Genomic DNA, 13,009 nt, shown 5'->3' on the forward strand with positions numbered 1-13,009 from the left:
ACCTTTAAAACAAGTAATCACAAATTCCAAGAATAATATGGTGTTGGATTAATAAATACAAGTAATGAAAGCGACTTGGTGGCATCTCACGTCAATGTAATTCAGATTCTCCCCTTTTATTCTGTGTTCGAATTTTCCTATTTTCAAGAATATCTTCCTCTTTTCACCTTGTATTTTTCTACTTTATAACATGTTTTCGAATCTAATAAAAGTTCTTCAAGCGAAACCTAAACATATACCAGTATCTGAATAAACGGAGTTTTTGCTTCGTTTTTATTGAAATTACCGATTTTTAACGTTTTTATGTCTTTATATATTTACAAGTTGAAAAACAGTAAAATCTTTCATGAACCAAGAGTATGATGTTGAGTAAAAATTTATCAGCTTCTCAATACTTAATATATATATATATATATATATATATATATATAGGGATTCATTCAAGGAAGAACTAAATATTTTGTGGTAACCATGAGATCTAATCTCAACCACAAATCAATAAATAAATTAGAAAATTTATAATTTTGGTAATTTTAAATTAAAATTAAAATATATATATATATATATATATTGACTAAAATTTAATACAGTGATTAACATTATTTGTTTCACAATATGAACTTTTTTGTCGTGCTTACAAAACAAAAAAGTATTTAAAAAAGTTTCACACTGTGAACTGAGTATGTATGAAACAAATAAATTATTATCAATACATTAAATAATATACTTAGATAGAAAAACCCCACGTGAAACAAAACTTTAAGGTAAAAGTTCTTATAAATCTCACAAAGTAAAAAAAATGTTAAAATTTTATTTCTTTTTGGTAAGTTTTTATGTTAATTAACCAAAAACAGTAACTTTTCCCCCTGTTTTTGCAATTATCGTTTACTTTTTTTTTGTCAAAAACATGTTAAATATTTAATTAATTATAAATACTTTACCAAATTATACRACATTTTGGTTATTAAATATGCATTTCCAACATGATTATTTTAACAAAACAATCAAAATTTCAAGATCCCAAATTATGAAAATTCAGTTAATCTATACTATATCATAAAACATTTGATAAAAACTCTTAAAAATCATTTTTAATACATAAAACACTACTTAGTAATGTATATTACAAGTAAATTATGCGTAAGTATAAGTTATTAAGTTTTATGTTTAAATTCGTGTAACTAACTATACATAAATATAATCATATACATGATACTTTTTTTATTTAAAATATAAATCAAGATAATTGTTGAGTTTTAACACAATACTTAGTTATTATCTTTATAAAAATTATTTATTAAACCAAAAATAAATTATTTCGTCATAACACCTAAATTGAATTACAATAAAAAAATTGAACTAAAGAAATTACACAAAAAATGAGAACTTGTATATATTTTTTTCTCTTTTATGATATCTTCAAATTTATATTTTATTAAGAAAAAAATTATTGTTTGTTCAAAACCACATAAATTCATATTATAACATCGACAAAGCCCAAAAAAATAAAATAAAACATTGAAATCGAGATATATCTCGTTATGATTAAGCAAATATCATTCTAGTGATCTAAATTTGATTCAAACATCCTTAAAAGCATGTATAGTTGTATTTCTGGAAGAAAAAAAAAACTTTATATATATAGTTGGTTTTACGTGAGACCAAAGGTTTTTCATGAAACCTATAAGACTAATTTATGTTCATTGATCAACTTTATAAGCTAATGATCTAATGGTCTAAAGTTGGACGGTGACAATCTTGTGATTGGTGTTTATGAATGTTCAGATTGTCATATTGTAAATCTAATCTAAGGGTTCAAGAATTAGTCTTACGGATCTCATGAAAAACCCTTGTTCTTACATGATTCCAAGTCTATATATATATTTTTTAAAATTATAAAAGTAAAATATATTTTTTTCATTTGAGAGTTGAGACATACCTTTAGACAACCTCAATATGGAGACCAAGTGGTTTGTTAATGCTGGAGGAAGGTTGAGTAGGGGTAGGATTGGAAGTAGTGGGCTACATTTTGGAGGGCTATACCTCTTAATTTAATACACTTTACCCCCTTTTTTTATATATTAATTAATTAATTAATTAATTATCTAACTAATTAATTACACTAAATCTAACACTATTTCTGTAAATCCCCTTTGGCTTGGTTTAAGGGCCAAACACACTCTCCCACATGCTCCATGTGATTTTAGAATATTAAAGACCATGTGTCCATGACCCGAAACTCTAGGACATCGTTTGGTTTATGGGTACGTTTTCATTCACGATTAGGGAAGCCGGATATCGACACTGGTTTATACGAAACCTGAGAATATTGTAACACTTCAAAGCCCAAAACAACAAGCTGACTCAATAACTTCAAATCCAACTTAAAACAATGGTGGAAGTTATTGATAACCCACTACTTGAGCTTTATAAGAAGCTCACAGATCCCATTTTCTATCAATGTGAAACGAAACGGGTTGTTACAGATATTTTTCTAATAAATGTGAGCCTTATTGCTATTTACTTTATTAGCTAAGATTAATGACTCGTTCATAGCCGAAATGAGGCTGGGACCATATATCGGTATTGCTTCCATGAAGACAAGTTTCTTGATATAGCAAATGGCAAAAGAACACATTGTCTCATACAAAAAAGAGAGGGAGTTAAGGAGATTAAAAACCATTATCCCACCAAACCCATAAAAAACACTCTACAAAATCTCCCAAAACCCCATGAAGTTGTTCATGCCAATTGAACCCATRTAGTAGAAGTAGAGTGCTCACACCCCAATGAAATCCAAATCCAACCATACCCACAAGAACAACACACAAAAAGGAAATCTTGAAAATTGAATGTAAAACCCAAGATTTMTTGAAGAGGGTTTGACCAAAATGGTCAAAAGCCAAGATTTTTTTTTTGTTATAAAAATAGGAAAGTGATCTTTGATTATATGTTTCCATGGTTTGGGTTTAAACCAAAATATTTGACATAATCTCCCCTCATAAATACCCTTCTTTCTCATTAAACACATAGGTGGGTTCGCCCTAGGATTTGGGGCAAATGGTCTCGATTGTTGTTGAATAACACCCCTACCCCGCCCCATCCCACCCCACGCCCTGCCCCTATGCTTTATTCTCTTTAATTTCGATTCTTTGAGGTTTTTAAGCAGAGAAGAGAAGACCCCCTTGCTCTCTCCTTCTTTAGTCACTGTTGTCTTGTTCAACCCACAAGAATCTCTCTCTCTCTCTCTCTCTCTCTCTCTCTATATATATATATATATACACACACACACATAGAGAGAGATACAGTCTCTGCATTGCTCTCTTTGAAATCTGATATTTTTCTTGAATTTTGGCCTTTGTTTTCTTTTGTTTATTTGGTCTGTTTCTTGCGTACCCAACAACAAATAGGTGTAAGTGAGAGAAGATATAGACCTCCTACAGAAAACAAAGCCCAACTGGGGTTTCTCTCTTTGATTTGACTCTTTGTTTGCAAATTTGAAACCAAAATGCCAAGAAACTGCCACTTTCTTCTCCTCTTTATATCCTGAGATTCAACATAACTCTGTACTTTTCTTGTGGGTATTCATAAAAACACAATCTTTACCCATCTTTTTTCTTTGTTTTGTTTCATTTCATATTCATTTGRCCCCCAATTTTTTGAGGGAAAGATTCAATTTTTTTGGACTCTATTCCTTTGAATCTTAAGTCGTACTCTTACTTTCTGTAAATTCATTATTGGGTGTTTGTATTCATATATATATTTATGTATATATATGAAGTTTTGGAACAATGAGAGATGAAAACTGCAAGAAAACCAAGGTCTGTTCTTTTCAGATTTGATTGTTTTTCTTGTGAATACAGCTCTTATTCATTGTGAATATAACTCTTTATTCATTGTGAATGATTCAAGGTTTCTTGGCCTAAAACCCTCAAGAGATGGTTTAATATCAAGAGCAAAGCTGAAGATTTCCATGCTGATGATTTCAGTTCTGGAGGTGATTTTTTTCATCATTTAAATCTTTTTTTTTTTTTTGTATTTTTTTTAGGGAAACATCAATTGAGTTGCTGTTTGCTTTATTTCTGTATCAATGACTGTATGCTTCTGTACATATCACATTTGGAATCTCTACTTTTTTTTTCTCTCAAGATCTGTTCTTTGTTTTCTTTTCCTTTTTGTGGGTTCTTCAATTAATCTCGAATTTCAATGGAATTTAGAATTAAAATCGCCATTTTTGCAGCTTTAATCGAAGCTCTCTTGATGGGTTTTCCATTATTTGCAGGTGGAGATGAAGAATGGAGGAACAATTTCCATGAAAGAGAAACCTGCAACATCAAGAAAAACAAAAGAACAGGTGCCATTTTCAGACTATTTATTGCTTTTTGGACCACAAATCAACTTAAAAAAAACCCCCATTTTGAAAAAGGTTCCATTTTTTCAGAGAGATCAAGCAAGAAGAATCGAAATAAGGTTGATCTTGATGCTGCCCAAGTGAGGGATGTCGATAATTATAGGTGTGTTTTCGATCTAATCTCGATCTTTGATCGATGTTCTTTGTGGGTGTTGTTCATATGTTCTTATTCCTTTTCGAATTTTTCGATAGGATCTTCGTAGCCACCTGGAATGTCGCCGGAAAATCGCCAACCGGTGGTTTGAATCTTGAAGATTGGTTACACACTTCACCTCCTGCTGACATTTATGTTCTTGGGTGAGTCCTATTTGCCCCATTGCTGTTTGATATATACAGGCCCAGGTTCGGGAAAACCGTAAAAAAAATTGAAAAACTGAGGAACGCCCTCGCAAATCATTAACGATATGCACATGTGCATATAACCTGCACATAAACCAAGAAACAACTTCAATTACTTATATGCAAGTGTTGATATCATCATATAGATGAATGGTACCAGGGTGTTCCTCGGTTTTCCATTTCTAACCTCTGTGTCAGATGGGGGTTTTTCACTTTCGGGACTCAACACTGATTGGATGATTTGTGTATGTCTAACCTTTGTTGGAGGCGGCATGTTGGAGTCCCATAGCTGCTAGACTTGAACCTTCCTTCATTCTCGAGGGTTCTTTTGAGACTAATTCAATGGGGTTCTATATATTCTTACACCGCTAATGATGTTAAATATGATGCCTTTTGGAGATCAGGTTTCAAGAAGTCGTTCCTCTAAACGCTGGAAACGTATTGGGGACGGAAGACAACGGGCCGGCTAAAAAATGGCTAGCGCTCATACGGAAAACGCTTAACAGTCTTCCGGGAACAAGCGGTGGATTCCACACCACCTCACCGGTCCCCGATCCAGTTGTGGAGTTAGACGCAGATTTCGAAGGATCCACGAGACAGAAAACCGCGTCTTTCTTCCAACGTCGGTCTTTCCAATCGTTGAGTCGTAGCATGAGGATGAGGGAGAGCGAAATGGCACCACCACAGCCGCAGTTCGAGCGCCGATATAGCGTATGCGATCGTGCCATGTTTGGAGACCGGCCGTTGGATTATGAACCTTATTTCCGATGGGGTGGTGGATCTTCAGATGAAGATAATGGGCCCGATGATTCACCTAACGACACACATTACTCACAAATCCCGTTTAGCGGATCTTTTTTGATTGAGGATAGCGATAAACCGACCGGAAACTCGAGATATTGTTTGGTTGCAAGCAAGCAAATGGTTGGAATATATCTAACAGTTTGGGTAAAGAGGGATCTTAGAGATAGTGTTAGAAACATGAAAGTTTCTTGTGTAGGTAGAGGATTAATGGGCTATCTAGGAAACAAGGTAAAAAACACTCTTTTCTCTTTTACAACAAATCTTTTAAGCGTGCATCTGGTCTGGTACGTAGACAAGACTCGACAAGACGTGACCCGTGACCGGTGACGTACGTGGGTGAATGAGACATGAGTAGTTTAGTAATTTACCTATTTTGTTCGTCTCCTTGACTTTTGTGGGTGAATTAGGCATGGGTAATTTAGTAATTTACGTATTTTGTCTGTCTCCATGAATTTTGTGGGTGAAAAAGATGTGGGTAGTTTAGCAATTTACCTATCTCGTCTTCCCCTTGACTTTTGTGGGTATATTAGACATGGGTAGTTTAGTAATTTACCGATCTGGTGTCTCCCTGGCTTTTCTTCCACCTATTTTGGTGGGACAAAAACCTGTATTTTTGTCCAACCCAGTCATGTCCTGTCCTGTCTTGTCCAACGTACCAAACGCAAGGTAATTTCAAGAAATCTTGATTCATATTTGAAATGATTTCAGGGTTCGATCTCAATTAGCATGTCATTGCACCAAACAAGCTTTTGCTTCATTTGTAGTCACTTGACTTCGGGCCAAAAGGAAGGCGATGAGTTGAGGCGAAACTCGGATGTTATGGAAATTCTGAGAAAAACTCGGTTTCCGAGAGTGCAACGAATGGGAGATGAGAACTCGCCTCAAACGATCCTCGATCACGAGTAAGACCAAGCTTTTTTTGGGTTCCGAATTCAATTTTTTTTGCAAGATTGTGTAGATTCTAGGTTCTGTATACAAACTGAAAGAGTATATTTGCATACATACAGTCGGATTATATGGCTTGGCGACTTGAATTACCGAATTGCCCTTTCATACCGAGCTGCTAAGGCACTTGTAGAGATGCGTAATTGGAGGGCATTGTTGGAAAATGATCAGGCAAGTCTCTAGGAACTTTGTTACATGAGATCCAACTATCCATGCTTTATTCATAATGAATGTCGTGATAGATCATGAAAACTATTCTTAATGAAAATGTATGACATTCATCATGACTATTCAGGGTTATTCATTATGAATAATACATGAAATACTTGTGGTTCTCATTTGAACTTACAGGTGCTTGTATAAATTCATTAAAGTTATCAATTTTTTTGTATGATTACAGCTTCGAATAGAACAAAGAAGGGGGCGAGCGTTCTACGGATGGAACGAAGGGGCGATATATTTCCCTCCAACTTATAAATATTCAAATAACTCCGACCGATACGCAGGCGATGATATGCACCCGAAAGAAAAACGAAGAACTCCCGCATGGTAAATCCTCTTCGGAAAACAAAACTTGAATAAAAAACAAACTCCGTTCGTTCCCGTCATCTTAGAACTAAATTCGACTAAAATTTCTTTTGAAGGTGTGATCGAATATTATGGTACGGTAACGGACTCCATCAAATGTCGTATGTTCGTGGGGAATCAAGATTTTCGGATCATAGACCCGTCTATAGCATATTTCTAGCGGAAGTTGAATCTATCAACCGTAACCGAATCAAGAAAAACTCAAATTGTTCTTCGCGGATTGAGGTCGAAGAACTACTTCCATACTCACGCGTATATGGCGATCATAACTTATACTGAGGATTCGCTTAGCATCGTAAGATCTCACTCAGTTCACTACAACAAAATCGATTTTGTAGGACGTTAAAATGTCTAATAGACTGCTTTATAGGACGTTACATATGTCTAAATGTTCCAATGGACTGCTTTATAGGACCAAACAATTGTGCTGTCATATGTAAAAGTGTTCTTTTAGGACATAAAGTGTACTATTAGCTTTATTTTATACAGACATTTTTTCAAATATATCATATAAAAAGATTAATAAGACGTTTTATTTCCAAATTGTCCTAAAAACTTATCAGCTTATTTTAACACCTTCACATATGACGCACGATTGTTTGATCCTATAAACTTAAGTTTGTTTCTGTAATTGGATTGTTAATCAAGATTCTTCATGTTCTCTTCAGGAAGCAAGCATTTTGCATTTCTTGAAGAAACCGAAGAACACGAATTCTGTTTTCCGGATTCTGCTCGTACGAGTACCAGACCACCGTTGTTAGATAAGGTATGCATACGGTTTTACGTTCAAGGGGAAAGATCGAAAAGATTAAAGCTTTATATTTCAATCTGTTTTTTTCCTAATCATGGTTATATCGATCCGTTATTCATAACAAGATTTACAGCAGGGAAACCCGAAAAATAGCCGCGTACGAAGATTCTGGCCGAAAGTATGACATTGATGAAGGTGCCAAGTTCTTCAAGAATCCGAAAAAGTTAGACCCGTTGCTTCATCTGAGCAGGTTCAAATGAAAACCGTAAATATTTTGAGGATCTGAGAACCAACTATTTTATTAATTATTCATAATGAATAACCTAAAATATTCATGATATTCATTATGAATTTTTTTTATTCATGAGTAGTCGGTTCTCAAGTTCTCAAAATAGTTAGTTCTCATTTATCTAGACTACAGGTTCAGAAAAAGAACCATAAATATTTTGAGAATCTGAGAACCAACTATTTTGTTGATTATTCGTAATGAATAACCCTAAATATTCATGATTGAATATCTATTCATAAATAGTCGATTCTTACGCTTTCAAAACATTTATCGCTCTCATTTGAACTTGTCCTTGAGAACCAACTTTTTTACGAATTATTCATAATGAATAGCCTTACAACCTCATGATGAATATCAATTCATGAACCGTTGGTTTTCAAGTTCTCAAAATACTTACGGTTCTCATCTGAACCTACCCATTGCCTTATCCGAAACCCCACAAACTAAAGCCCGATTCTTGAACTCATACATTTCGTTTCTTGATCAAACAGAACTCGTGCGTCATCATCACTCATTCGCAATCGATGATAAAAAAAACCAAAAAGTGTTCACAGATCAGGTACTTATAACTAATGATTTCAATCTGTTAACATGTTTCTTGATGATTTTCTTGGCTTCACTTTTATGATCAAAATTTGCCATATTGCTTCTGCAGACTGTGATCAATTCATCAAAAGTGGACTGTTCATCATTCTTCTGAAATCCCCAAATCCAGAATGCATCAAGAACTTGTACATTCTGCATCGAAAACTTGTACATTTTTTGTGGCCAAAATCAAGAGACAGAAATGGGTTTTGAAGCTTTTGTTGTCTGCTTTGATGGGTCCATGGTTTTGTACTGAAAAGGTGGAATTTTTACTGAAAAAGATAAAGTTAAAGATTGTTGATTGTCTCACTGATACTTCATTTTCCTCTGGGTTGTAAATTGTAATAAAAGAGTAAGTTACGGTTTTGGTCCTTGTGGTATGTTGTAAATTACGACTCACGTCCCTATAAAAGAGGAAAAAACGGAGTCTTTGTCTAAAGAAATGCGTTGAGAAATGGATCTTTTACTCGGACAAGTGCTACAACCGTTGAACCGAGGGTTTCTGTGGTATTCAAGTTGTTATGGTTATAGCTTCTTTTACTAAAGGAGTTAACAAAAATTTGTTAATCTAGTAAAAACTAGGGGTATTTTGGTCTTTTTATATGTATTTTTTTTCTTTTTTCTTATTAAAAGAATAAGAAATATATTATATGATTTGAAAAGCCAAAAAAACTGTGATAACCTAGAAAATTGGTGCATCATGTGTTATTTTATATGACCATTTCCATCTACGGTTTGGATTCAGTGTATTTGTTTTACAATATGAACATTTGTTTATGTGTTTGTGAAAGGAAAAATACAACTAAAAGTTTCACATTATGAACCGAATATATTTGAAACTAACACTTTGTGTGAAACAAATATATGTTGATTAATATATTAAATTCTAGCCATAGATGAAAAAAATCATGTGAAATAATATTTTATGATAATAGTTATCACAGTATATGTGATTTTCAAATGATTTAATCTCCCATAAAGCAATTTCGTTTTTATTTTATATTTTATTATTATTAGAAAATATATATTTTACGTTAAATTATTAATCACCAACTATCGACCATTTTCTAGATATAATTGCTTTTATGTTTGTCTTATTTATCTGATCTTCAAAAAAAGAGAAATACGATTCCAAACAATTTAAAAAAATAATAATATTCCCAATTGGTAATTCCAATTATGCCCTTTGATGGTTTAACTAGGTTAACAAATTTACGTTAGCAAGATGAACGGACCATGGCCATAAAAAAATAATACCATAAGGACCATATCTGTAATCAATAAAACATAAGGATGTTAATTGTAATTTTGACATACCAGAGGGACCAAAAGTGTAATTAATAAAGCAGAAAACATTCATATACCTTCCCTTTTGTTCAGTATTTGAGTCTCTGGCTTGTGGGTGTACAATGTGGTCTTTTCGGATATTTGGGATTTCTTTGCCTTCTTTTTTTTGCTTTGAGAAATCTTGAAAAGGGTGATTTGGGTACAAGATTTATGAAATGTACAACTCTTAATGCATAATGTACAGACTGTTAAAGCGTTATTGCTTACGGTTTCAATTATAAGTTGAAAAAAGGTTCCGACTTGCAACTATCACGTGGGGCTATGACATCATGTTGTACTGTAGTGAATTCAAAAGATATCTCGGTATCTGAACTTACACAGCAGGCTGACACAATTTTCATGCGTAACTAATGTGATTTGATGACAATTTAATATTAACATGCAAAACAGTTGATATATCTTTTAAAATACTGGAACAAGAATAGGTTGCAACCCAATTTAAATTGCGGGAAGCTCACATGTTATACAGTACAGGGTCTCTTTGAATTAACAACTACACACATACAGTATTCTTATGAAGTGTCCAGGCATGCTAACTGAACCCTGACTTAAACTTGTCCAACATTAACCAACGAATTCCCTGATGACGCCCCCAACGAGGGTACGTATGATTTCACAGATTACGTACCGAATTCTCCTTCTGCGTACTAAAAGTCGACCACTTTGATATATGTGCATAAGGTCGTTCTTGGCCTTTTACGCCAAAGGTTTTCCTTTTTCTTGGATTTGAACACTACCAACATAAACGTGTTCTACTAATTGATCAGTAAAACTCATGTTTGATGTCAAAGAGATACCTTATGAAGTTAAATATCTGGAACGATTTTTGCTAGGTTTCATATCTGGAATGATTCTTACTTTGAGTTTGTGCATCTTCTGATTGGGGTCACTGTAGGCACAGATCCATGAATTTTTTCAAAAGGTGACACAATTTGACTATAAGAAAACAAATATAGGGAAAACTTCAAATGGTAGCACCATTTAACTATAAGAAACAAATATTAGGAAAAAAATTTCAAACGATGACACCATTTGACTAAGAAAATGATACTAACATGATTCGAACTCAGGTCTGTGGTGGAATAAAAGTCTTGCAAACCAACTCTACYAAATAAAATTTGTTCTCATTGTAATTTCAAATTACATACTGTGGCACACAACAAATTAATACAGTTGCACCTTTCATAAACCTAAATTTTTTTTACCTTTCGGCGAAGAAATAATGTGCACCGTTGGCACCACTGTAGGTCCGTCCATGGATCAACGACTTGCATACCATATCGACATTCATCCGAACATGTTCTCCTTGGTTCGAGTCATGTTCCAAGCATTGACCATTCAGTCCCTAAACTTCCAACTTTCATATTATGACAACTTTAACCCCTCATTTGACTTTTCTTTTCATTCTGATCCCACTTTTAGGCCGTTACACTTTCTCTAAAGAAACAAACTTGACACATACTCGACGCTTAATTACCAATGCAAGACCGTACCCTCACATTATCTAAAACAACAAAGAATATACACCCAAAAAAAAAAAACAATCAAAAGACAGGGTTTTCATACTGACCGAACACTCAAAATAAAAAGATAACACATACTGAAACCATAAATTAACTTAAAGACATAACACAAAATCGACATCATGTGAACTAAACACAACTACAAGCCTTTAAAACAATACCTAATAGACTCCCTCTCAGAAAAACTATACCAGATACAGTTTTTTTTTTATCTTATTTCATTAACAGATAATTCAGATATTTAACCACCAATCAGTTTTTTTTTTCTAATTACATCTAAATACACATTATATTATTTGAAAATTAGAAAAAAAGTAAAACAACTTTTTGGTCACTAATAGGGTAAGAAGCAAAGGGTACTTTAGGGTTTTCAATGAACATTATTACCAACACTATGCAATTGCACTCAAAACTAGAATTAAAATCATGGGTCAAGTTTTTTTTGAAGTGCTCAAGAATCTTCAACAAAAATAAACCACTAATTATTACCAATTTGGCATGCTCAACCATTTATAAATTATTTCAAAAATCATTCACATTTAATCATCATATAATTAAATAAATATATATATATATATATATATATATATTTAAAAAAACATGCATTTTTTTTATAAATTAACACAAGATTTTAAGAATATTTGGTGATGGGAAAAACATGACCAAAATACCCTTATAAAATCATGCTCTTTTGGTAATAATTACAAATTGATAATCATTATGTTATGGTTTATTTGGTTTTTTACTTATAGAGTAAATTGCATAAAAAAGTAACGTTTTGGTATCTAAGATGTAAGGTTTTAAACATTTAAATATTCGGGTAACAAGTTGAAGCATAACTGGTTACCATGCTGATGTGGCGAGTGATGTGGTATCTGGCTAATGTTTTGGCAAATAACACTGAGTTGGATACCACATCACTCGCCACATCAGCATGGTGACCGGTTAATGTTTCAACCGGGTCCTTGGGTACATAAATGTTTAAAACTTTACATCTTAAGTACCAAAATAGAAGTTTTGAAAGTACGTTATCCAAAATATGAATCAAATCAAAGTACATTACTTTTTTCATGCAATTTGTCGTTTATTTATATTATGAAGTGTTTGTGATGATAATAATTGTATTTTTAAAATAACATGTTCATATAATTTGAAAGTAGTTTGGTCATTTAAACGATCGACATCGACTGTCAAGCGTCTCTCGTCCTCTTCTGATACGTTTATTTATATATGTTTTGTAATAAAAATCGTTAAATATTTGTAATTTTAAATTATTACAAAACCATATGAATACATAAATCGTGCGTGCGCGTGCGCGCACACACACACACACACATATATATATATATATATATATATATATAAACTATAGAAACTGAATTTTAAACCACATTTGATTTATAGGATTTTTATGGAATTTGAAGAAG

At 33.1% G+C, this 13,009-nt stretch overlaps 1 protein-coding gene across 1 annotated transcript; it reads left to right on the forward strand.

Annotated features, from left to right (window-relative positions):
• Positions 1-3,791: 3,791 nt before the first annotated feature.
• Positions 3,792-7,847, forward strand: LOC112513350 (type I inositol polyphosphate 5-phosphatase 4-like). Its single transcript, XM_025119585.1, has 11 exons — positions 3,792-3,821; positions 3,913-3,997; positions 4,283-4,354; positions 4,442-4,514; positions 4,604-4,708; positions 5,155-5,782; positions 6,263-6,456; positions 6,562-6,670; positions 6,900-7,048; positions 7,144-7,382; positions 7,756-7,847. Exons 1-10 carry the CDS (start codon positions 3,792-3,794, stop codon positions 7,364-7,366), a joined length of 1,668 nt encoding a protein of 555 aa, XP_024975353.1. The 3' UTR covers positions 7,367-7,382; positions 7,756-7,847.
• The last annotated feature ends 5,162 nt before the right edge of the window (positions 7,848-13,009 follow it).

Source organism: Cynara cardunculus (assembly GCF_001531365.2).
Source record: "Cynara cardunculus var. scolymus isolate 2C chromosome LG 5, CcrdV1, whole genome shotgun sequence".
Classification (NCBI taxonomy): Eukaryota; Viridiplantae; Streptophyta; class Magnoliopsida; order Asterales; family Asteraceae; genus Cynara; species Cynara cardunculus.